This window comes from Pleurodeles waltl, chromosome 9, assembly GCF_031143425.1.
Source record: "Pleurodeles waltl isolate 20211129_DDA chromosome 9, aPleWal1.hap1.20221129, whole genome shotgun sequence".
Taxonomy (NCBI): domain Eukaryota; kingdom Metazoa; phylum Chordata; class Amphibia; order Caudata; family Salamandridae; genus Pleurodeles; species Pleurodeles waltl.
The window spans coordinates 502,914,080-502,940,895 of record NC_090448.1 but is presented as its reverse complement, the minus strand read 5'-3'; the positions used below and the strand labels follow the sequence as shown (position 1 = coordinate 502,940,895).

Here is a 26,816-nt window from a genome sequence, read left to right as displayed (position 1 = left end):
GATCTATCCAACCTTCCATCAAAACCCCACCTCACAAGCTGCATCTAGTTCTCTCCCTCAACCAACTGCTGCTGCTGAATAAGCAGAAGGGCTGGTTAATCCAGATGGTTCAAAATCCATGGAAAATTAAATGGGCAAAGCAGACATGACATCCAGTGATTATCATCTGTTGTACATAACACCCAGATAAATACATATGCGCAGACGGTATACCCTAAGGTTCAAAGCAGTGGGGGCACATTGGGTGCCTCTCGCAAATTAGGAAGCCACCAGTTCCGCAGATGGCAGAAGACATGTGCACCGATAACAATCAGTTTGGTGGTTTATCAGTCAAGTACTCCGACAAGCAGTGCAGATTTACCAGCTGACAGAAGGCATAGCTGCGATATGTTGACGTTAAACAAGGAAATAAGCTTTAAAAATCCAACGACTACACATTCGAGCAAAAGTCATAAGGAGCTGACCATCGTAGAACAAAGAGTCATACAGGACGCGACTCCTTTTAGGTCTACAACATCCTCACAGACTGCTCAGAATCAAGGACAACAGGTACTAGGAATTTTGCAGAAGGGAACTCTCCCTGGGGGGGTCATGTTGACAGAAAATGAGCAAAGGAATGACTTAGGGAATGACTCAAAGGTAAGAATAATGGCTTCAACCAGTTGGCCACCTGTAGTGCTTTCCTCTTATTTAGTTTCTAAGCACTAACATAACACACTAGAAATGCACTTGTGAGGTCAAAGAAGACTTTTATTGTTATTTTATTCTTCCCCAACCACAATGTTTATGAATGAATGACGAATTAGTAGCTTTCAAGTCCGCGTTAATCAAACAAAATATATCAGTTTGCAATATACACAGCAGGTTATATTTATAAGATATTGAATGCAAAGCAAAACAAATACTTCACCGTGTAGGAACTATTTACAGCTACATCTTTCTAAGGTCTGCAAGCTGATGACCCCTGTCAGCCGCGAGAAAGAGTTTCATCTACCCACACGGGATGCTGGCAGCTGGCGCCAAGCTTTAGCACGAGGTCCGGCAGATTCGAATCTCACTCTCTGCAGCCTGTTACATTCGTTACAAAGGTGTGCCCCCTCCTCTCAGACCTGGGAAACTGAGCAAGCCTTTTGGAGACTGGCCAGGTCTCCAAGACTACTCCTGTTCCCAAGCTCAAGCGAGGAAAAACAACGCCCATGTACTCTCTCTTATCAGGTCTAGTCTACTGTGAGAGCAAAACATCTTGGTTCATCTGGTGCAAAAACACAGCTTGGAAAAATACAGCTTGGATTCTCAACTGCAATGTCTAACTCCACGTTAAAGGCAATGGGCAGCTAACCTAAATATCAAATGCAATGTCATGTTAAAGGCAATAGGCAGCTAACCTAAACATCAAATGCAATGTCTAGTGTCATGTCAAAGCCAATAGGCATCTAAGCTGAATACAAAATACAATGTCTTATATCATGTCAAAGCCCATAGGCAGCTGAGCTGAATACAAAATGCAATGTATAATATCATGTCAAAGCCAATAGGCAGCTGAGCTGAATACAAAATGCAATGTATAATATCATGTCAAAGCCAATAGGCAGCGGAGCTGAATATAAAATGCAATGTATAATATCATGTCAAAGCCAATAGGCAGTTAAGCTGAATACAAAATGTAATATATGATATCATGTCAAAGCCAATAGGCAGCGGAGCTGAATACAAAATGTAATACATGATATCATGTCAAAGCCAATAGGCAGAATATCTAATAGCATGTCAAAGTCAATAGGCGGCTAAATTGAATACATCATGTCAAAGTCAATAGGCATGCAATGTCAAAGCCAATAGGCGGCTAGACTGGATACAGCATGTCAAAGCCAATAGGCAGAATACAGAATGTAATGCTAATGCAATGTCAAAGCCCATAGGCGGCTCAACTGAATACAGAAAGTAATGGCTAATGCCATGTCAAAGCCAATAGGCAGAATACAGACTAATGCAATGTCAAAGCCCATAGGCGGCTAAACTGCACAAAACATACCATGTGCTACTGGTGAACATTGAGCAACTAATATGCGCAGTGGTGAAACACAAAGTCATTGGTCAAAACAAAACTTATCAAATAGCAGGACATTCCGCCCTTTGACCAATGAATTTTTGTTTCACATATCTCATATTTCAAACAAACAAAAAAAAAACATCAGCACAAAAAAAACATTATGATCAAAGCAATCCCTGTAAAGCAATAGAAGTGAATTAACACATTGATTTCATAACCTTTCACATCAGATACATCTACATAGAAAAGACTGGGCAATTTTTTTTTTTCTCTGAATGAGTCTCTAATTCAACAGTGTTAGCAATTTGATGTGGCATGAGTTCTGCTCATGTAAAGGTGCACGGTCCACTTGAAAGGTTTGCTGGAAGGTAAGCAAAAGTCAGAGTTCCATACGAGAGGGAAAAAAAAAAAAAAACACAGCAAACAAGTTGAACTTGAACTGAAGGCGCAGTTTGCGCAAAATGGATCCATGGTGCTGGCACTTTACTCAGCCAGGTTCAGGTTGGGGATTCGGTCCCTTCCCCGACCCCACACGCACACACCGGAAGGGGGACCACACAGCGCACTCAGGGACAGTGGCGAAACGTGGTAGGATCTGCAAAAGAAACAAGTATGACTTTTCTTGCAAATAACATTTTTCATTTAAACTGCACCCTTCCTCTTTCTTTCCCTGTTTTATAATCAGCAGGACGTTTTTGGGGCCCTTTGTTATATTTTCTGCAGGTTCTGGAGGGTCACTTGGGGCTTCAGCCCACACATCAGCACTGAGGTTTTTATCTGCTGCGCCACAGCTTCCCTTTTCTTGCACTGTCAGAAGGGCTGGGGCAGACTCATTCTTTACCAAACCTCCATTCACTGCACTTTTGTCAATTTGGGCCATTCTGTCTCCAATTTGTATGAATAAATCAGATTCTTTTCTAGGTATCAGCATAATTTCGATTTTTCCTTGGTAATCTGCAGCAATCACTCTCCCTAAAACCTGATCACTTTGCCATTTCTGATCTGGTAACTTTCCTCTCCCCAACTGCTCTGTGACTGCTTGCATGACAGATTGCTTTTGTGCGTGCTGCACAGTTTTTATCAAATCTAGGGGAATGTGCATCTCTCTCATCTCTGCCCACCTGTAAGTGGCTTTTTCTCTCAGCTGTTCACATTTCTGGGGCACCCACTTAGCCATCCCCACTAAGGCAGAATTCTGGGTGAACACTTCTCTCTCTGAATTTTTCTCATTAACATCTGCAAGGTAATTGAACCAGTTAGGTACAAGCCATGTGGCTAAAACATTATCAAAGAACCAAAAATCAGCATAAAAATGACACATCTCATGTAGCTCTTGCTTTAAAATCTGACACACATTATACAACGCTGTTCCTTCTACGGTGCCAGAAAACAACATTTCAGTCAATGAATCATTAGTAAAACAAACATGCTTTTTATCTTCAGTAGACACGAATTCAAATGGTGCACACAATTTCACCGGTAATTCTTTTACCTGTGGTACTCTAGCTCTGTCTTGCAAGTACCAGATCCATTGTATGATTCTAGCCAGGGGCACTATTTTCTTTCCTTGTTCTTGAGTTACATGTACATAAGTATTTCCTTCTTGCACTGCGCAAAAACCTAAAGTCTGCATTATTTCATTTGCCAAATCACAAGCGCGCAGCTGCATATAATTTTTCACAGTGACCATATACAAAAGTGTTAGGATTTCTCTCAAATGAGGGCTATTCTTTTTCCAAAAATCAAACAAGCTAATGAAAGTCGGCTCTTGCTCTAAAATCTTTCGTTTTACTTGTGCACATCACATTCTGAGCTCTCTCCTCCGTGTTATCAGTTAAGGAATGCATTTTGGCTGCCAAAAACCCTGGCTCACACGGAAACTCAGTGCAGCTCGGAGCTGTCTTAACCCCCTCATTACTGGAATGGGACAAGAAAGATTCTTCAAAAACAGCAGTTTTATAACTTTCAGTCGGGCTAATTTGCTCACGTAAATTCCTATTTTCATGTTCCAACTTCCTACATTTCTCCTGCATTTCTCTGTAAGCAGATAAAGGTATCCAGACCTTTCTGTCATCATTACTTCCAAAAGACACGTTTTCTACATATATACAACAGGAATTATTTCTCAAAACATTATCAGGCCTTTTAGCTACACATGCATTTTCTTCTGTAATTCCCCAAACAGAAAACAATTCACAGTTTTTCTTAGCACCATCAGGCAGTTCATCAACACATGTATTCTCAGACATGGTCTGCCATGCTACTGTGATTCCCCAAACAGAAAACAATTTCTGTAATTCTCCAAACAACAAAAAACAATTACACTTTTAAAGTGTGCACTTAGAAATCTACTAACTCGTCAAACCCCTTCTTAATCACCTCTTAATGACCGACCCCACGACTCCAGGTACCAATTGTAGTGCTTTCCTCTTATTTAGTTTCTAAGCACTAACATAACACACTAGAAATGCACTTGTGAGGTCAAAGAAGACTTTTATTGTTATTTTATTCTTCCCCAACCACAATGTTTATGAATGAATGACGAATTAGTAGCTTTCAAGTCCGCGTTAATCAAACAAAATATATCAGTTTGCAATATACACAGCAGGTTATATTTATAAGATATTGAATGCAAAGCAAAACAAATACTTCACCGTGTAGGAACTATTTACAGCTACATCTTTCTAAGGTCTGCAAGCTGATGACCCCTGTCAGCCGCGAGAAAGAGTTTCATCTACCCACACGGGATGCTGGCAGCTGGCGCCAAGCTCCAGCACGAGGTCCGGCAGATTCGAATCTCACTCTCTGCAGCCTGTTACATTTGTTACAAAGGTGTGCCCCCTCCTCTCAGACCTGGGAAACTGAGCAAGCCTTTTGGAGACTGGCCAGGTCTCCAAGACTACTCCTGTTCCCAAGCTCAAGCGAGGAAAAACAACGCCCATGTACTCTCTCTTATCAGGTCTAGTCTACTGTGAAAGCAAAACATCTTGGTTCATCTGGTGCAAAAACACAGCTTGGAAAAATACAGCTTGGATTCTCAACTGCAATGTCTAACTCCACGTTAAAGGCAATGGGCAGCTAACCTAAATATCAAATGCAATGTCATGTTAAAGGCAATAGGCAGCTAACCTAAATATCAAATGCAATGTCTAGTGTCATGTCAAAGCCAATAGGCATCTAAGCTGAATACAAAATACAATGTCTTATATCATGTCAAAGCCCATAGGCAGCTGAGCTGAATACAAAATGCAATGTATAATATCATGTCAAAGCCAATAGGCAGCTGAGCTGAATACAAAATGCAATGTATAATATCATGTCAAAGCCAATAGGCAGCGGAGCTGAATATAAAATGCAATGTATAATATCATGTCAAAGCCAATAGGCAGTTAAGCTGAATACAAAATGTAATATATGATATCATGTCAAAGCCAATAGGCAGCGGAGCTGAATACAAAATGTAATATATGATATCATGTCAAAGCCAATAGGCAGAATATCTAATAGCATGTCAAAGTCAATAGGCGGCTAAATTGAATACATCATGTCAAAGTCAATAGGCATGCAATGTCAAAGCCAATAGGCGGCTAGACTGGATACAGCATGTCAAAGCCAATAGGCAGAATACAGAATGTAATGGCTAATGCAATGTCAAAGCCCATAGGCGGCTCAACTGAATACAGAAAGTAAAGGCTAATGCCATGTCAAAGCCAATAGGCAGAATACAGACTAATGCAATGTCAAAGCCCATAGGCGGCTAAACTGCAAAAAACATACCATGTGCTACTGGTGAACATTGAGCAACTAATATGCGCAGTGGTGAAACACAAAGTCATTGGTCAAAACAAAACTTATCAAATAGCAGGACACCACCGGATCATACACACAATTTGGAGCCTCCGTGCACATGTGGGCTTGGCGTTTGGAAATCTAAGTCAGCAGGATAGCCTTGATAATATAAATCCCTCAAGGAAAATAAAAATTTGCAGCTTAATATTATCTCGCAATATTCCATGCGGGCGTCTTGGGACACCCTTACTATGTCTAACATTCTGCGTCTGTTACACAACATACCATCACTTTGTAATCTTACCTCAGGACATTTGATTTTGGTAAACTTTAATGTGTACACCTGCATACGCCAGAGAAAATCCACATTGACAACACAGTCTGTCGAGAGTATTGTTGAAAGGATTGTTGAAAACTCAGACCAGCTGAAAAGCTGGGGTACATTAAGTAGCAAACCGATAAAATAAAATGATCCCTTTGTCCTAACAATCGGAAAACATTCATTGTATTCAGATAAAGAAGCAATAAGAATTGTGAGAGGAACTCCCTTGATTAGCCTTTCGACTATGGATAAAAGAATCACTATACAATGGTCAAGGGTTACAGGTACCTTTCAATACACAGACGTGCCAACAGAACATAGTGGTCAAGGACCCCGAAACTGGGCCTGGGTTCCGCAGCTTAGTCTAGTAAGGAGAGACCGCATTTTCAGCCATCAAGAGCTAAGCTCAAGAGCTAAGCTCCAAATATACAAGATATATGATCAAGCTAGTCAGCTGTAACATAGTAGGCTTGTCTTCCCTCATCACGAGCTCTACTACCAGGAAGTTTTTAAATAATGTAGATATTTTGTGTCTTCAGGAAACCTGGTCATCAGAGCCACTACCCATTCCTGGATTTTTAACAACCTAGACTCCTGCACATAAGAAAAACCTGTTTGAAAGATACGTAGGCGGCCTTGCAACATATGTAAAATTAGATCTACATGTTAAGGTGGAGGTGTGGGAGAGATCATCCTGGGTTGTGCACGTGGTGAGCATATAAGGCCTAGTATTGAGCGATAAGATAACCCCGGTTTAAATTATAAATGTGTATATCAATCCCGTAAGGAAAAAAACAGGCAGATGTTAAACACATCATATCTCTGTTAAACGACTCAAATCATGAGTGTGTGGTAGCAGAAGACTTTAATCTTCAAAACCTGGCTGAAGCTGACGGGGACTGAGGGAACGGCTGTAGGAAAATTCCTTAAGGAGTTTAGCCTGAGAGCAACCAGCCAAAATGAACTCCTAGTTGGCACACTTATAGCAACCTTTAAAAACATCTCTACCTTAGACTATATTTCTGTAGACACACCCTTGTGGGTCAGATGCCAAAGCCATCAGATTACCTGCAGACCGGAAAGAGATCACAATCCTGTGGTAGTCGAGATCAATCTCAGTGCAATGAGGGATCAAACATATACAGCTAGTGGAAAGGTGTTACCTACCAATCTAGGCCCAATATTAAAATGGGTTAAATGAGACTCAGTCTGCTCCATTAACTATGCACAATTGAAACTGGGCCACGGTCTTCCAACCCTTGCAAAGGGGACCGCCGGATGGTGGACCTGTGGGACACTAGTTTCAAGTTTATATTTATTTATGATTAGGAACTCTAAAAGAGGTCCACATAAAAAAGACAAGAGAATTAAATAGTACCAAAACACTCAAATAATTTGTTCAACAAACAAGGACTCCACCCATAAAGTGCATCATGATAACAAAGTCCCTGACCCCTTACATTGAAAGAAATCCCAGAACACCCCCCACCCTATTACCTTATTTAACAACGCACCATTAAACACCACCTTTACATTTCATAAGCTTAAAATAGATATAGGAAACATTTTAAAAAATTAAAAGTTCTAAAACATAACAATTCATTGGGAGGATCATACAAGGGTCAAAGAAACTCTGGTACAGATAGTATAGAAAGTTGAAGACAAATGGGTCTTAGCCACTTACGCTGAAAAGAAAAAAGGGATGGGCAGGCAAATAGAACATGTTTTAATCTCGGGTTTCAGCTAAACAGAAATTACTGCAATGCCGTTTTGCCAAAAGAACATTCAAAGGAAGCAATCCCTGGCAAAGCGGCATCCAAAAGCACCTAACCCCGCTTATGTATTGCTACAGATTGGCTCAAAAAAGAACCCCCCACGTTTGAGAATTGGCGCTCTAGATTACTTACCATCTATAATACTGAATTAAGTCTTTATAAGTTAAAGGGTCATAAGAAGAGACATAGAGGAGAACGAATGTGGGCACCACTGACTAGATGGTTGGAATATCAAGACACAGTTTAAACAAAAAAAAAAAAATGCTAATTGTTTCGATATGTGATATATATAACTGAGGTTTTTTTTAAAGGTCTTCTTTCTCCCGTTGTTTTGTTTACTTTACTTTCTTCGCACGGATATATTATGTCTTCTTCTTTTTTTTTCTCATGTAACCCCCTCCCTCCGACATATTAAAATAAAAAAATAAAAAATAAAAAAATAAAAAAGCACCTAACCCCATGAGGTATACTCAATGTGATTTAAGGTTGTGCGTCTTTTTACTATTAAAGAGTCAGCTAAAGTCATAAAATATCTCTTTTTTGTACAACCTTCTGTGTCCAATCGAAAGCTTAAACACCACATAGCCTGTTTCAAGCCAATTTTCCATTGAGAAGGGGTAATAGCCAGGGCCTGATTGCAGTCTAAGTCCAGCCTTTCTAAGGCGTACGAGAAATTCTTACAGATAGTATACCTGGAATTATTATTCACCAGAATTTCTTTCCTCAGCAAGGACCTTAAATATTATTCTCACTCCTTGCGATGCAAGTGACCCAACGTATAACCCCTGCTAAGCCCTGAATGAACACCCTTCTTAATCCCAGTTCCAGCATAAGGTCACCACAGAGGTAGCTGAATTAACAGACAAGAGTTTTCTAAGGTTTTTACCTTCTATCAGATGTAAAAAAAAACATTTAGAGAAGGCTATCAAGTCCTGGCCATTTAAGAGGGATGCTGGAAATTTTGTTTGGTAGACCGCTAAAAGGTGTGCAAAATGCCTCCTCCCAGTGCCCATATACAAGGCCATTTTACAAGGCAATATTATCCAAAGTGGTATGATTGAGCCTGAACCCCGTTTGCTCCAGGGGAATGATATTGTTCTCCTCAGCCCAAATAGATAGTCTGGAAAGCAGGCATTTAGCAAAGATTTTCCCCACCGCGTCCAAGAGGGCGATCTGCCGGTAGTTGGCTGGACAGGTACGATCGCCCTTCTTAACTAAAGGCACAATTATACTACAAACCCAGGAGGGTAGGATACATCTGGAAAGGAAACACCTTCTAAAAAGAACAAATAAAATCTTACTCCATGAGCAAACATCCTGTTTTATTACCGAAATGGGTAATTCGTCTGTGGGGCACTATGGTTACTATGCTCCACGAGGCACTTACTAGGACTGGTCAGCACCAGCAACTAAGGGTTAAGAAAAGAGGAGTACACTTACTCCCTGCAAATTTGGCTACATACTGCCACATGTAGTAGAAGTATCAGAACACGTGCTCCTGTCCATAGTAGATTTATTTACAAATTTCTCTAGAACGTGATGCTCAATGTAGAATAAACCTATAGGGGTCACGCTACTTTTTTGTATAGCCATCCAACACGGGTGGATGGATCCAAACCTCTTTAAACTTCACTAGCTTCTAACTCTTTCCTTTTGCAAATACCATATAGTAATCCAGAGGGAGAGCATTGTACACTTCCAAACTACTAATTGGCATTCATGGTGGGTGCTCACAGATAACCTCTAAATAAATAATGTACTTTTACTAAACATATTTACTGTGTTGAATTGCATTTATATATTGTGTGTAGCTTGCCATTTTATATTAATATAGAGTAAAAGAGATACACTATGATTGATTATATCTCGCTTTGTTAAATCAACAGATTCCTGTTAGCTGGAAAGAGGAAACATCAGATAAGAGCTTACCCTCAGAGAGATCACTTAAAGAAGATGCTTTACCATTTCAAGCAGGTTTTATAGCTGATATGGAAGCAGTTAAAGAACTAGATTTAGACAAGAGACAAAAGGATACCATCAAAGGAAAACTTACCTTGCTTCCTGGAGAGCCTAAAACAGAGACAGATATCTCACTTAGCAAGAAGATACCAGCTGTTTCGGAAGTAGAGACTGATGATGAAAAGAAAGTGATCAGCCATCTGCCAGAGGTATGCTTGAACACACATACAAACAACAGCTTCCCAAAAGGAAAGATAAAACTAAGTATGTATGATAAATATTCCCCAATTGTACACACTCAAACAATGGCAAGTCATATAGAAGGTACAAAACAAAGTTGCCAAGGGGTTTTAGAAGGTAACAGAATTCTGAGGTTATGCCATAACAGGATTATGGGGTTGAAACTATTTCATTCTGTTAAGTAAATGGTGTTCTGCCCCACTCACTTCATACCTTAAGCTGTGCCCTGTATGCCTCAAATGATCAAATAAACCACACTTTGTATTCTCCACCAAATATATAATATCCACATCTTCATTTCTAAGGCATAGCTATTGTGCTGAGAAATTATACAATTGCTTTAACCTAGTGTTGTATTTTGCCCTCTTCAGTGGCTTTTATTGCTATTATCTTTGCTGTAATATGTACCCTTGTGTACTCCTGAACACCATAATCAGTTCCAATCATATTTAGAAAGTACGGTCAGTGTCTGCCAGTGGCACAATAGGTTCAAATTATAGTCATTATTCTGACCCCTTTATTAGCTTATCTAGATTCTGTTTGATGTACTGGCATTTTACTGTATTATCACTCAGAGTCCTATAATCAAACTGTAGTGATATTTTCCTACCTGCTTCTCTATAATTGCTCAGTAATGAAAGAGAGTGGAGCAGTGTTTGTCCTCTGCAATAGATATTACATGACTTTTGAATCTTCCTACAATAAGATATTGGTCTGGTTTGGAAATTAGCCATGATTAGGAAATAATGCCCATCTAATGGTGGTAAAAAAAATATTTAATATGCATTTTTTTTTTTTTTTTTATTGATTGAGCTATCTTCCCCTATCCATCTTCCTATATTTTATAATACATCTAATCTTTCTGACTAATCACTGTTGAGATTATTTTCAGTTTCGGAAATAGTAGTGGCCCTCTCCATTCTTAAACATCCTGGAGGAAACATGGTCACTTTAAGGCCTTATTTGCTCCGGTACTTCCTGGAAAGCCAGTTCAGAAAAGATCGAAGGGCTCAATTAAATACTTATGGATGCATTGATATAGCAAAAATAATCTGTAGCACAGAGTGGTTCTCAGTTCTCATCTGTGCTCCCATTTCCCAAGTCTGCCTACAATTTTCCTGGGCTAGATATCCATACCTGGGTGGCACAGGACGCTTTTTTGCCCTATATTGTGTACCTTTTCAAGTGGTTAGCAATAATATATGAGTCTTTAGTTGACTTACCTGATACGAATTGGTTTTCGTTCATTTATTATGCCAGTTCATTCTGTCACTGAATACCGGTTTTAAATGAAAGCTGTTTTAAAGTTGTTTTAAAAAGCTACTTTTAGACTTGCTATCCTTGATGTGGTCTTCCCTGAAACGTTTTGCCTTCACTCCTCGCATTTTCGGAAATTGTTTGTTTTGGCATTATGACTAGTGCTAAAGTGCTTGTGCATAGTCACTTAAAGATGGTATCATTGGCCTTTCCTTCATTGGCACATTTAATTTACTAGTAAATCTCTAGTAAAGTGGTATTATATGCACCCAGTGCCTCTAAATGTAATGCTATTAGTGGACCTGCAGCACTTATTGTGCTACCTACTAAAGTAGCACTTTAAAACATGCCTCAGGCCTGCCACTGCAGCCTGTAATGCAGTTTGAAACTGCCATTTCATCCTGCCAAAATAAACCTTGTGCCAGGCCTAAACCCTCCTTTTTAATACTTATGTCACCCCTAAGGTAGGCTGTAAACAGCCTATAGGACAGGGTCTATTCTATTCTGTTCTAATCTATGCACGTTGCAGAGCACATGGCTACCCGTAGGCATCCCAGTGCTAGGCGTGCAGAGACTACACAAGAGCTTTCCAGAGGGGTTAGTTCTTGAACAGCCAAGTTTTTAGGTGTTTCGAAAATCACAATTTATATCAACTGTCTACAGAGTATGGGGGAAGGCATTCCATAGTTTGGCCACAATGTACCCAAAGGATTGTGCTCTACTTCTCACCCTTCTAATGCAGGGATCCACAGCCCACTGGACATTGGTAGATCTAAGAAATCTGCATTGCTTATAGCCATTTTTCCAATGGACCTTACTTGGTCGGGCCATCAGAGATGTTTGGCCACGGCAGAGACAGAGTAGTCTCCCCTGTTGCCAGACTACAATCTGCCTGCATCTAAATTTGGCGGGCGGACCATTATATTGGCTGTAAGGATACTCTGACACCTTTGTGACAGAGTATGCTTACCGCCAATATATAAATCGGGCCTAAAGTAATGTAACGCCAAACATAGAGCTGCCTTGTGTTACTTTGCGTCAGGTAGGCATTACATACATAGATCTTGGGAGTTCCCATGCATCCACCCATGTATTTTGATTCAAACACAAATTTACAATGATTTGTAAACCTGGGTTGGCGCCAAATTTGAGTGCCTGCCTTATGATTTTGGCTCATGAGGTAAAACAAGGTATTCTATTAAAATATTAAACCTGATTCTATGATTTATGCTATGATTAAAACTGGTACAATAACAAATGGATGCATGTTGTACTATTGATATTTGATATGTCACGGCACAGATGAAGGCATTGTCTATTCAATTCAGCATATGAGTTTCTATAATGTATTAGTATTGCTCTCTGGACACATGGCTGTCTATAGGATGGAATAATCCAATCCAGCCCGAGGATTACAAAATGCACATTTGCATGGAACATTGTGACATATCGGTATCTGTCATTCATTCATTGGAATGATAACTTTTTAGATCTGACTAGAAACAGATTTAACCTTTTGCCAGTCCTCAAGCCATCAAAGCCAAGGCAATAAATCAGGCCCCTAACCCACTGCTTGTTGGAAGTGTCATTCATATTTCAGGACAGCGGACTACAGTCTTTCGGAGTTGTAACTATTGATCTTTATGAGTTTTGCTTCTTTACAGTAGATCACTATGGGGGTAATTTTGACCCTGGCGGTACAAGACCGCCAGGGCTAAAATGACGGAAGCACCGCCAACAGGCTGGCGGTGCTTCCTGGGGTATTACGACCGCGACGGAAGCGCCGCGGTCGCACCGCCGGGGCTGGCGGTATTCCGTCACATTTGCCCCGGCGGTGATAATCCGCCTGGGCAGCGCTGCTAGCAGCGCTGCCCAGGGGATTACGAGTCCCCGACCGCCAGCCTTTTTCTGGCGGTTTGAACCGCCAGGAAAAGGCTGGCGGTATGGGGAGTCGTGGGGCCCCATGCAGCTTTTCACTGTCTACTATGCAGACAGTGAAAAGCGCGACGGGTGCAACTGCACCCATCGCACGGCCGCAACACCGCCGGCTCCCATGTTGCGGCCCACATCCCCGCTGGGCCGGCGGGCGGAAACTTGGTTTTCATCCGCCAGCCCAGCGGGGATGTCAAAATGGGCACCGCAGGAGTGCGGCTGCATTGGCGGCCGCCCGGCGGTTACAGCTTGGCGGGCGGCGGGCATATAATGCACCATTGCGTTGTTTTAAAATCCAACCTGTGCTTTCTAAATGTGGGAAGTTTGAATCACTTTGGCAGCACCTTTGACATATTGTGCAGTATATTGCCTCATAGGAGACCTGAGAGTTAGCATATATTATTATATTATTATTCCAGACACTAGGCCAAGACAAGAATGCAGGGGAATGTTTCAAAACAGGTGGCATAACACTATTGCCACCTTCATTAGTTGGTCTCTGAACCTAGAATTTTACACTTGTATTGTCTGTGAGTTTGCTCCAGAAAAGTAGCGCTTGTACCCAGGTTCATTCTGTCTTCTAGAAATCAAATGCATTCATTTCTCCTTCTGGTTCCTGGCTCCCCTAAATAGCGTACTGAGAAAGAGTCATGTGACCTTCCGAGAAAGCATGTGTATTTCATTGTTCTAATTGCATATTCATTTGAAATATAATAGGGAATCATTATCAGTGTTACAAGGATACCATATCTTTCCCGTTTTACACCGGTAAACATTATTTTGGAAATAAGAACCATGTTGTGTCATTTCAACACAGAGGGCCTCATTACGAACCTGCTGATCACTAGAACACCCGGTTCGCGTGTGGCGGTCAAACGCTGCCAATGCGGTGGTTCGAGCACCACATTACAACCCTTGGGGTTGGACCGCCAGGGAACCGCGTACTCTGGCAGGATTGGAGATCCCAGTGGTCTGATGGTGGTGGCGGTCCCAATCCACCAGGGCAGCACTGCAAGCAGCGCTGCCCTTGGGATTACGACACCCTTCTCTGCCAGCGGTTTCATGGCTGTACCACTGCCATAAAAATACTGGCAGAGAACGGGTGCAGGAGGCCCCAGTGGGGCTCCTGCTCTGTCCATGCACTTGCAAGAGCGTTGCAGGGGCCCCCCTGGCCAGCACCATCGCAATGTTCACTGTCTGCAAGATGCTGGTGTACTCTGCAGGAGACAGCATTGCCGCCGGCTCGACTACGAGCCAGAGACAATGCTGTAGCCTGTTTCACACTTGGCCAGCAGGAAACTCTTATTAATTCTAGCGGGGAGGTCGCCCCGTAGGCAGCGGCCACCCTGTCGGGAGCTTTGCGGATGGAGTTTTCCGTCTGCCAAACTTGAAATCTGGGCCAGAGTCTAGTGTTGTTGGTGGCTTTTTGACAGCTTAGTGTGGAAATGAACATTTTATACTAAAGATTGTCTTTCTTTGGAAAAAAATGCAGGTGCTTGACAGAGAGAATGAAGAAACATTAGAGAAGACTAGCCATGAAGTTAAGACGTTTACCTCTTCAGAAAAGACAGACACTGCTGAAGGAGAAATGGAAGCACATGTGGTTCTGGAGAAAGATTTAAAAGATGAACCTCAACACACGAGCATGGAATCTGATGAGACAACCAAACCAATGCAGGCCCTGTCACTCACAGATAAGAAAAGTGGAAAGGACAGTTCATTAAGTGAGGTCAAGACAGTCAGTACACAGGAAGATATGGAAACAAAAATATTTAAGGTATGTGGAATATTAACATCATCAGGACTTAGCAAATCTGACACACTTTTTGTGGCATTACCAAGGTTGTTCTTTTGCTGTTTAACATCTAAAAAGTGGGTCCTTGGTGAGTGAGAGGATCAGTTGAGTGTCGTTGGAGTATGAAATTATGTTGAGTCCATGGAATCTGATGATGTGTGGGAGGGGATCATATAGATGTTGAATAGGGTGGGGCTGAGGGAGGATGCCTGGGGTACACTGCAAGTGATGTTCCTGGGTGCAGACGTGAAGGGGGTAGGGGCTGATGTTCTGAGTGCAGCCTGAGATGAACAAGGCGATCCATTTGGGGGCATTTTGCTGGATTCCTATGTCGTGAAGTCTGTTGAGGAGAGTGTGGTGGGACACTGTGTTGAATGCTGCGGAGAGGTCAAGGAGGATCAGGGCTGCTGATTCCTCTCTTTCAAGGAGTGTCCTGATGTAATCCATGGCTGCGATCAGTGCGTTTTCCGTGCTGTGATTGGTCGGAAGCCCAGTTGTGATGAGTCGAGAAGGTGGTTCCGGTCGAGGTAGTCGGTAAGCTGTTGGTTGATGGCTTTTTCAAGAACTTTCACAGGGAAGGGGAGCCGGGAGATCAGTCTGTAGTTTTTGAGGTCGCTGGGGTCAGTGGAGGGTTTCTTGAACAGGGGCCTGACCTCTGCATACTTCTATTTGTGTGGTAATGATGGTGTGAAGATGGAGATGTTGAGGATGGTGGTTAGTTCCATGCTAATGTTGTTGAATCTGAGGTTGAAGAGCATGTGTGGGCATGGGTCGGTGGGGGCTCCTGAGTAGATGAACGCCATGATTAGGGGTGGGTGGTGAACTCTGCTCATCTCATGGAGTTTGTGGAGCTTAGAGCATGGAGTTGTGAAAAACTTGGAGTAGCAGAGTTTTCTCCTAGTAAGCGCTTGCCAACATTAAGTTGAACACCGTGAGCGAGGATAATCTTATTCCAGCCCGCCTCCCGGCAGATGGTTGCTACCGCTTGCATTGAGAAACCATCTGTTCGCGTTGAGGAAGCTGACTCTCGAGTAGAATATCTAGTTGAATGGCAGAAAAGAAGCAGCACCCTCTTGTGCTGTGCGTGGTCAATTCCTACTGATTTTGCACTCGATGTTAAAAATCATTGCGAATGGTGCAACCAAATGCACTCCGCTGCTTGCAGAACACCGTATAGCACCACAGAGTTTTTTGGTCACTTTGCAACGTTCCGCATAGCGTAACTTTGTGAACTCTGCCCAGGCCTAGCCATGATGGCTGCGGTTGTCTTTTCGGTGATGTAAGACGAGGTGGTTATCGTGTGGCTGGGTGCATTGGTTGAGGGAGATTGTCAGGGCTGAGCGGGGATGGGTGGGGGTGTAAGTCTTTGTATATGGTGGAAATCTTGTTGTGGAAGTTGTTTGAGAGGGAGTTGCAGAGCTCCTGAGAAGGGTGGATGGTGGTCTCTGTGGCTATCAGGTTGTAGAATTCCTTGATGATTTTGAAGAGTTCTTTCATGTGGTTGGCTGAGGTGTCGATTCGGGCAGTGATTGCTTCTTTCTTGGTCATCTTGATGTGGAGGTGGTAGTTGCTGAGGGCTGACTTGTAGGCAGTTCTGTCTAAGGGGCCTTGATAACACGCCATTGTTTCTCGAGTCGTTGGCAGCTGTATTTGGAGATTCTAAGTTCTGGAGTGTACCAGCTTGGTGAACTGGAGGTGTTGGTGGATTTGGCTAGTTTCAGCAGGGCGACTCTGTAGGCACATTTGGTGATCCATGAGGTGAAGTTTTGGACTGGTTGATGTCTGACGTGGTTCCAGGTTGTGCAGTTTGCAGGGCCTCTGGACATTGGGCCTCGGTTACCTTGCCACAGCTTTGTGAGGCAAGCAAAGTATGTGATTTTGCATTATGTTTGTACTATTTTGCATTACACCTTGGTATTGAAATGGAACATTCTTAGTATACATGAAATACATGTTGGGGAAAGAACCCACATTTTGTATTGTTTTATTTGATTGAATTTCCTATCTCCAACCTTTCAAGGAGCCTCTCATCTACCATGTTATATGTTATGTCATGTTGTGTTATGTCATAGACGTTTTGTTGAGTATTCGTTCTCCCAAGTTATCGTGGCACTAGAAGAAATCTGAGTACCACCAAAGAACAAATACAAAAAAGAGTTACAGAGAAAACAAGAAGGTATGCTTCCTTCTGAAAGATAAATATTTTGAATTCTTGCCGAAACCGGGAGGAAGGCTATTCTAAAGCAAATGCCAGGGATAGGACAACTTCGTCACCAAGGTTTGTAGAAATGCAGAATACTCAATAGAGTGAATTTGGAGGAGCTCAAAGCTCTGGTAGACCATAGGGGATTATGTTTTTTGAGAGAAAGTGGGGAGATCACTGCAGGCAGAGCAATGTACTATGAAGATGATTTAGAGAATTATTTGAAAATGAATAGAAAATTAATAGAGCTGCATTAAAATAGTGGCAGCTTTGTTAAATCCTGATTTTGTATGATCTGAAGATGAGTAACGGTTTTATTAATGCCCGGATACACCTCATTGCAGAAATCAACTAGATGTCCAATTAAAGTGAAAACTAAAGAGCAACTGTCACGGGTCAAAAGAGGCAAAAAAAATATACAGCTTCCACATCTGAAAGGTGTATAAAGAAACCATGGGTAATACCCTGACAGTTAAATTTTAGCATCTATTTTAACTCCTCACCAATAACAGTTCAGTTTAATTCTTTCTGCCAGAGACATCTCACTGCAGATCCCTCCCCTTCTGAATATTCCCTTCGACCCAGATAGTATCTAGAAACTTTTCAAAAGTACCTCTGTGTGCGATAAGTGGCGCCATGTGGTTCTGCACTGATGCTGTTCCACTCTGGAAGTGACGTACTGATTCTATAGATAGGCACTACTCTGCGCACTGATATCAGTTCCTTTCTTTCCATGCCAAGGGTCCTGAAATTCTATTCCTTATTTCAATGGAACGACATGACAGATCTGGGACCTATTACTATTGTTAAAACAGTGGAATAGATATCAAGTCAGTGCTTGGATACAATCCTTATTTTAACACTGGATTGTCCTCTGATGATCATCTCAAGTTTATATTAATATTGCTGTGTACTGCTTGTCATCCGTTTGTTTTGTTGTATTCATTAAATTGTCAGGCTTGTTATGCTACAACAAGCTTACAATAAAAATAATTAATGAGCAGTTACCTAAAATATACATGTATTGTTTTAATCTGCAGGTACTTTCCAGTCAGAAAGGTGAAACGTTACAGGTGAATTTGCAGCCAGAGAAATTCGATAAACAAGAAGCTTCATCACCAGTTGAGGAAATTCCTACAGACAAAATTGAATCTATTAAATTGGAAGATTTGGATGAAAGTTTTGGAAACCTCAATAGGAAACCAAAACGTGGACTATCTCGCAAAAGCGCCATAAAGAAAAAGGGTTCTTCTTCAAGCAAGGTGAGGGCAGCTACTTTTGAAATGGGGACCTATGCTCAATAGAAAATTTCTAACAAATATTCATGTTATAGTATTACTGTTATGGCATAGAAGAGAATGGGTCTCCCAAACCACTAACGTTTCATACATCAAAAGGAACAGGATGCTCTAATCCAGGTTGTAGACATCATAATACGCAGATATGCCTTCTACCAGTGAAGTACTTGACGCTTGTTGTTTGATTCTTCATAATGTATAGTGTTTGTTCTGCCATGTTTGATTCTTCATAATTTATGGTGTTTGTTTAGCCACAATATAACATATACTTATGTTTTGCTGTCTACCATGCTCCGCAGTTAAATGTATTCGTTAAGGGCCAGATGTAGGTAAGTCCGAGTTTGCGACTTGCAAATTGCGAGTCTGAGCGAATCGCAATTTGCAATTTGCAAACCCAGATGCAGAATGGTGTCCCTGACACCATCTGCGAATCGCAAGGGGGTCGCAAAGAACCACCTCATTAATATTAATGAGGTGGGTCGCAATTTGGGACCCCCTTGCGATTCGCAGCACTCACAGGGATGGTGGCCTGCTGGAGACAGCAGACCACCATGTCTGTGACTGCTTTTTAATAAAGCAGTTTTTTTTTCCTTAAAGGAAAACGAGTTGCAATACACACGAAAAAAAATAAAACGTTTTAGTTTCATTTTTTCAGAGCCATTCACAAAGGGGAAGGTGTCCCTTGGGGACCCCTTCCCTTTTGCGAATGGGTTAGCACCCATTTGAAATGGGTGCTAACTGCGAATTGCTTTGCGACCGCGTTGCCACTGCCCTACTGTCTGATTCACAACATGGTCCATGCCCTTTCACCCTATCAATCTTCAAGCTACAATTAAACTCCCTACAGTCTAACAAACCATGGTGCTCTACCTTTGTCCTAGACAGCCACTGTGCTTCAGTTTTCAATTCTCTCTGTCATTTATATTCTGAATTTCTCTCAGCATGGATCCTTATCACACAGAACATAAATTTTACCTAGTTCCACTACACCACCACTGGGTAGGCAGCACTGGCAAGGCTTGTCTACTTCTTTAACAATTTGCTGACATCCGATCTGTCCTCCAGTGGGGGCACACAGGTTATCAAATTAATATTGCAAGTGCTCAAGTACTGAAAAACTTAGCCTGTGCGTGCTGTACATGGAGGAGGAGTGTTGTTCTGAGCATTGGTGTGAGCTCGGAGCCTAGAGCTTGATGCAGCAGTTCCTGTTTCTGTGCCGCTTCGCCCCGCTCTGCTCCCGCGACCCACTCATTTAACTGCTGGTGCACCCAGGTGCCTCCCCAGCTTCAACAGGTGCACCGCTGTAAGGTTTGTGGCAGGGTCCAGCAGGGGTTGTCGGTGGTCGGGCTGAGCACCGCGGGTGAGTGGAAGAAAGAAGGAAGGAGTGGCCATCTCAGCACCTTGACGTTTTGACATTCGGCTTTTCTAAACCACTACACCCGTGAGTCGTGAGCACCAGGGCAGCAGCCGAGGTGAGCCTGAGGTGGGCCTGGGGAGGGCCCTAAGCAGTGTTATAACTGGGATCAAACTTGCAGTCAGCAGGGGGTAAGAGCAGAGGGGGTAGCAGGCTCAGAGCTGTGGTCCCTGCTGGTGGCAGAAGCGGGCAGCAACAGGCTGATGCAGTTTGCTCCCAAGGAGGGTTGCTCTACGTACTACCCCCTCCCGCTCTTCAGCATCTCTCTACGCCAACCCCCCCCAGTTCAACTCAGTTGGCTACAGTTTTTCCACCTTAGCCCACCTCAGAGTATCCAGCTGGACTGGAGCCAGACTGACCGACCCTAGGCCATCTGGGCCTTTCAATTCCTGGGGTTCTTCAAGTAGAGCATGAACGTGCCCCCCAAGGCAACTTGGAAAGCGCAGCGGGTGAGGCGGTGCTCTGAGGGCCCCGTGCTCTCAGATTTGCTTCCCTCCAACTCGCCTGCAGACTGTGTGCCCCAGTCCACTGCCCGCCAAAGGCGCAAACGAACTTAGCATGCTCGTGCCCCCAACCCAAAGGACTAGGGTGTGGCAGCGCTAAATGGTGTTGTTACTTGAAGCTATTCAAAGTCACTGAAGTTTTTGTAGCTTTTTGGAGCAAACAACCCAAGAGAGCAGTCTGTTTGTGCCTTAAGTCTATATTGTATAAAGTTCGTACATCATCAGTTAAGGACCTGTTTGAGGCCAGCCCAAGAGCAGAGGCTCCCCCAGAGCTCCCACTGACTCCATCTGTCACAAAAAGCATGTAGGGTCTCTCTGGACTTTGAGGGAAATTGGAAGTTTGCCCATTGAATCTTTGTTGTACCAGGAGGCTGCTAACAGTAGCAAGGCAGACCTACAGATGGTTGATGAGTGTGAAGAGGGCAATGTCAGACATGGAGAAAAGGGACAAAATGGGTCCCCTCAATGAAAATGAACCTGAGGTGGTCCAGCCACAGGAGGTCAAGCCCCTTAAGAACGTTAAAGTGCACGCCAAGAGTAAGGGGGTCCATGGTCCGAGACCGATGAATACTAAAAGTTTAGTTCATAATTATTTCGCAAGAGGGGAGGTAGGCGACGATGCTAAACATTCGGGAAGCCAGGATACACCATGGGTCCCTGAACCTAATTGATCAAATCCGCTGACAGCACCTTCGCCGGAGCACAGATTTGGATCCTGTCTAATAAAGAGTGCCTTAAGCTCCAGCTTGGATGCCTCAACTGTTGCAGAGTTGGTAGAACTTGCAGGCGCAGAATTAGAAAGAAGCTGAAGTACATATAACAACAGGCCTTGTTCACCAACTAGTTCCATGGCAGCGAATAGTGCCCAAGAGGTAATTGAGATCTCAACATTGAACCTAGGAGATACCAGAGGGAGCCCTGGTGTGGGCTCTGACACCCTGTCAGTAAATAATATCACAGAAGGGCTATGCCCAAAAAGAACTTTGAGGTCCACAGTTAAGAGCAAAGGCAAACCAATAGTGGCCAACCATGATACCCAAACAGGTAATCGTAAGCTATTAGTCGAAGCATTGATACATCACCCGGTCCCCTCCCAATTAGATTACCTTTATGCACAAGGTGCCATTGTCGACAGTCAGACTTGCTCCGCACCTTTAGGGAAACCAGCGCAGGGGCTCTGGGACACGATCACTCCACCACCACCAGAGCATAGAAAAGAGGTTTACAGTGTGGATGCGGAGACGGGGATGCTTTTGGCCCTGACAACATAAAGGATTATTCGTCTAGTATGGGTGCGGCTGATGGAGGTAGCCCAGACTCTATAAGCTGCCTCTTAGCTGCAGTTAAAGCCCTCACCTGACAGTCACATATACTAGAGATACATCTGTAATTAACGCACATGCTTGCACAAACTGTACATACAATCGACAGGAATCTTGATACGCTAACTGGGAAGCTGGAGAACTGGGTGAATAAACGGAATGAAGGAAGCTCAGCAGCCAAAGTGCAAATGACACAATAAACTATCTACTTTGCCTGATGTACTAGCCACTCTCACAAGTTATTGTAAAGCCACTCCAGAAGTGAGCAGGAAAAACAGCTGCCAGATGGCTGACAAGAAGCAAGGGGAATCAACAGCCATAGAGATAACAGAAAAACAAATTGAGTCCAATGAAGAAGGAACAGATATGGCATCAAGCATCTTGCCCCAAATTAAAGCTCAATCAAGGTCGACGATCCCCCCTGGAAAGGCCACCACAGAAGATGGTACAAATGGGCAGGTGACAGAAGCCCCCAATCCCTCGGATGGTGGGTAGGTGTCTGAAAGTAACCGACAGACACATTAATAAAGACGCCAGAAGAAAAAGGTAAAGAAATTACCAAAAAAAATCCCAAAGACCCCATGTTCCTGGGGACAGCTCTGCACAGCTTCAGATCTATCCAACCTTCCACCAAAACCCCACCTCACAAGCTGCATCTAGTTCTCTCCCTCAACCAACTGCTGCTCCTGAATAAGCAGAAGGGCAGGTTAATCCAGATGGTTCAAAATCCATGGAAAATTAAATGGGGAAAGCAGACATGGCATCCTGTGATTATCATCTGTTGTACATAACACCCAGATAAATACGTATGCGCAGATGGTACACCCTAAGGTTCAAAGCAGTGGGGGCACATTGGGTTCCTCTCGCAAATTAGGAATCCGCCAGTTCCGCAGATGGCAGAAGCCATGCGCTGCGATAACAATCAGTTTGGGGGTTTATCAGTCAAGTACCCAAGACAAGCAGTGCAGATTTACCAGCTGACAGAAGGCATAGCTGCGATATGTTGACGTTAAACAAGGAAATAAGCTTTATAAATCCAACGACTACACATTCGAGCAAAAGTCATAAGGAGCTGACCATCATAGAACAAAGTCATACAGGATGTGACTCCTTTTAGGTCTACAACATCCTCACAGACTGCTCAGAATCAAGGACAACAGGTACAAGGAATTTCGCAGAAGGGAACTCTCCCGGGGGGGGGGAGTCTTGTTGACAGAACATGAGTAAAGGAATGTCTTCAACCAGTTGGCCACCGTATCATACACACAATTTGGAGCATCCGTGCACATGTGGGCTTGGCTTTTGGAAATTTAAGTCAGCAGGATAGCCTTGATAATATAAATCCCTCAAGGAAAATTAAAATATGCAGTTTAATATTACCTCGCAATATTCCATGTGGGCGTCTTGGGACACCCTTACTATGTCTAACATTCTGCGTCTGTTGTGCAACATACCATCACTTTGTAATCTTACCTCAGGACATTTGATTTTGGTAAACGTTAATGTGTACACCTGCATGTGCCAGAGAAAATCCACATTGACAACACAGTCTGTCGAGAGTATTGTTTAAAGGATTGTTGAAAACTCCGATCAACTGAAAAGCTGGGGTATATTAATTAGCACATTCAAATTATACCAGCACACGCTGAAATCTCTAATCAACACAAGTATAACAGTACGTACAACAGAACAAGGTAAGGTATTGAAATTCTTTGTAAAAAGTCCTCATCCAATCAGTTCCGTTAGCAAATTCTTATTTAATTCTTCATGTGCTTGTTCCCAATTTCGTCGCATGTTTACATAATGTTCCAATTTTCATCAAAGGATCCTCACAGTGTCGTTTTCCAAATTTTCATTAATTTGGTCCATACCACAATATTCCATCCTTTATGCCATCACTTATCATTAATCATCACCACTTGTCACTTGTCCCACTTGTTACTGGTCTGTCAACACGTGTTTCGTCTAGGGAGTGCCCATTGACTTCTTCAGGACTTCCTATATTGGCATTTCCATTAAATATAAATTAATATTAATTATTAATGACTACATTGTCTTCCCACAATCCCTTTGATGAATATTACAGATTGCATGCTCTTGATGTGGAAGCCGTGAGATTTAAATCAAAACATTCTAAGTAAATGTGCCCAAATAGATACAAAATTAAAAAATTTGCATTATCTCTGCCCATACTCATTATTTGTTGACTAAACTCACCCGTTTTAGTCCCAAAATCGTATTCTGTTTAAAGTGCCTAAAGTATAATGTTAGCAAAAAGTGTTAACCGGATTTGTAATAACACCAGCACTAAAGTGTGGTAAGAATCCCTAAGTGCACATGTGCACAAGCCACAGCGTCTGAAGGCATACCTGTACTCAGTATCCAAACTCACACTACTGCCTCCTGAGTTTCTGACACACCGATCAATGGTTTTAAATTCGTTATTGGATCCTATCAATAAATCAGAACTTTTAGTGCACACTCGTTAATAATGAGTCCGAAAAACTGCACAAATAAAGTGATATATTATAAATTGTCCCGCTACTTCGAGTCTTACCTTAATTTGAAACAGAGTACTGCCGCGAGTACGCCCGACACTATTGGAAAAACACCATTGTTTCCCTCAGCGTTTATGTGTTCGAAAACCATGGAAATAGACAACGGACTACCCGACCCATAAAAATAAAAAACTGACTAATTTTTTCATATTCCTCCGACGTTGTGTGCTCGGCTAAACCTTAGAAACTGTAATCGGTTGCCCCCAATCTATAGATTACGAAAACAGACTCATCTTTCACATTTTCTTATTTTTCATTCATTTCTTCAGAATAGTTGAGATTATAAATTAAAATAAAACTTTCTAAATTTAAATATAATAAATTGTGAGCCACCCAAAGGGTATTAATCATCAAAACAGTTTGTCTAAAGGAATATTATCTGGGATATCTCTTTTATACCCTCAATCTACATATCTTTTGATTACATCTGAACATAAGAGAGTATTAGTCTTAGTCAGGGCACATTATATGATATGCAATCCATGTGAATCTATTTTCAACCTTATGTTTTAAGTCAGTGATTACAAATCGAAATTATATTCTCACATTTATTCCTGATTATCATTTTTTTATTTTTTTTTAAATTATAAGTCTTGATGCTAGTCACAAAATACATGTAAAATTAACAGACAAGGTTTTTACCTTCTCTCAAATGTAAAACCCCCCATTTAGGGAAGTCAATCAAGTCCAGGCCATATAAGAGGGTTGCTGGAATTTTTGTTTGGTAGACCGCTGAAAGGTGTGCAAAATGCCTCCTCCCAGTGGCCATATAAAATGCCATATTACAAAGCAATATTATCAAAAGTGCTATGATTGAGCCTGAACCCCGTTTGCTCCAGGGGAATGATATTGTTCTCCTCAGCCCAAATAGATAGTCTGGAAAGCAGACATTTAGAAAAGATTTTCCCCACTGCGTCCAAGAGGGCGATCTGCCGGTTGTTGGCTGGACAGGTACGATCGCCCTTCTTAAATAAATGCACCATTATACTACAAACCCAGGAGGGAAGGATACATCTGGCAAGGAAACACCTTCTAAAAACAACAAATAAAATCTTACTCCATGAGCAAACATCCTGTTTTATTACCAAAATAGGTAATTCGTCTGTGGGCACTACGGTTACTATGCTCCACGAGGCACTTAATAGGACTGGTCAGCACTAGCAACTAAGGAATAAGAAAAGAGGAGTACACTTACTCCCTGCAAATTTGGCTACATACTGCCTCATGTAGTAGAAGTATCAGAACATGTGCTCCTGTCCATAGTAGATTTATTTACAAATTTCTCTAGAAAGTGATGCTCAATGTAGAATAAACCTATAGGGGTCACGCTACTTTTTTGTATAGCCATCCAACACAGGTGGATGGATCCAAACCTCTTTAAACTTCACTAGCTTCTACCTCTTTCCTTTTGCAAATACCATATAGTAATCCAGAGGAAGAGCATTGTACACTTCCATACTACTAATTGGCATTCATGGTAAGTGCTCACAGATAACCTCTAAATATATAATTAACTTTTACCAAACATATTTACTGTGTTGTATTGCATTTATATATTGTGTGTAGCTTGCCATTTTATATTAATATAGAGTAAAAGAGATACACTATGATTGATTATATCCCACTTTGTTAAATCAACAGATTCCTGTTAGCTGGCAAGAGGAAACATCGGATAAGAGCTTACCCTCAGAGAGATCACTTAAAGAAGATGCTATACCATTTCAAGCAGGTTTTATAGCTGATATGGAAGCAGTTAAAGAAGCAGATTTGGACAAGAAACAAAAGCATACCATCAAAGGAAAACTTACCTTGCTTCCTGAAGAGCCTAAAACAGAGACAGATATCTCAGTTAGCAAGAAGATACCAGCTGTTTCCGAAGTAGAGACTGGTGATGAAAAGAAAGTGATCAGCCATCTGCCAGAGGTATGCTTGAACATACATACAAACAACAGCTTCCCAAAAGGAAAGATAAAACTAAGTATGTATGATAACTATTCCCCAACTGTATACAATCAAACTATGGCAAGTCATATAGAAGGTACAAAACAAAGTTGCCAAGGGGTTTTAGAAGGTAACAGCATTCTGAGGTTATGCCATAACAGGATTATGGGGTTGAAACTATTTCATTCTGTAAAGTAAATGGTGTTCTGCCCCACTCACTGCATACCTTAAGCTGTGCCCTGTATGTCTCAAATGATCAAATAAACCACACTTTGTATCCTCCACCAAATTTATAATATCCACATCTTCATATCTAAAGCATAGCTATCGTGCAGAGAAATTATACAATTGCTTTAACCTAGTGTTGTATTTTGCCCTCTTCAGTGGTTTTTATTGCTATTATCTTTGCTGTAATATGTACCCTTGTGTACTCCTGAATACTATTATCAGTTCCAATC

The 26,816-nt window shown here is 42.1% G+C and overlaps 1 protein-coding gene across 9 annotated transcripts in view; it reads left to right on the top strand.

Annotated features, from left to right (window-relative positions):
* Positions 1-26,816, top strand: part of SYNE2 (spectrin repeat containing nuclear envelope protein 2) — a 1,823,309-nt gene that overhangs the window by 816,844 nt on the left and 979,649 nt on the right. For all 9 annotated transcript variants that reach the window (XM_069207355.1, XM_069207357.1, XM_069207362.1 and 6 more), the window contains 4 exons: positions 9,823-10,104; positions 14,817-15,101; positions 18,363-18,584; positions 26,059-26,340. In XM_069207355.1, coding sequence (XP_069063456.1) covers positions 9,823-10,104; positions 14,817-15,101; positions 18,363-18,584; positions 26,059-26,340 — 1,071 coding nt within the window. The remainder of the gene's footprint in view (positions 1-9,822; positions 10,105-14,816; positions 15,102-18,362; positions 18,585-26,058; positions 26,341-26,816) is intronic.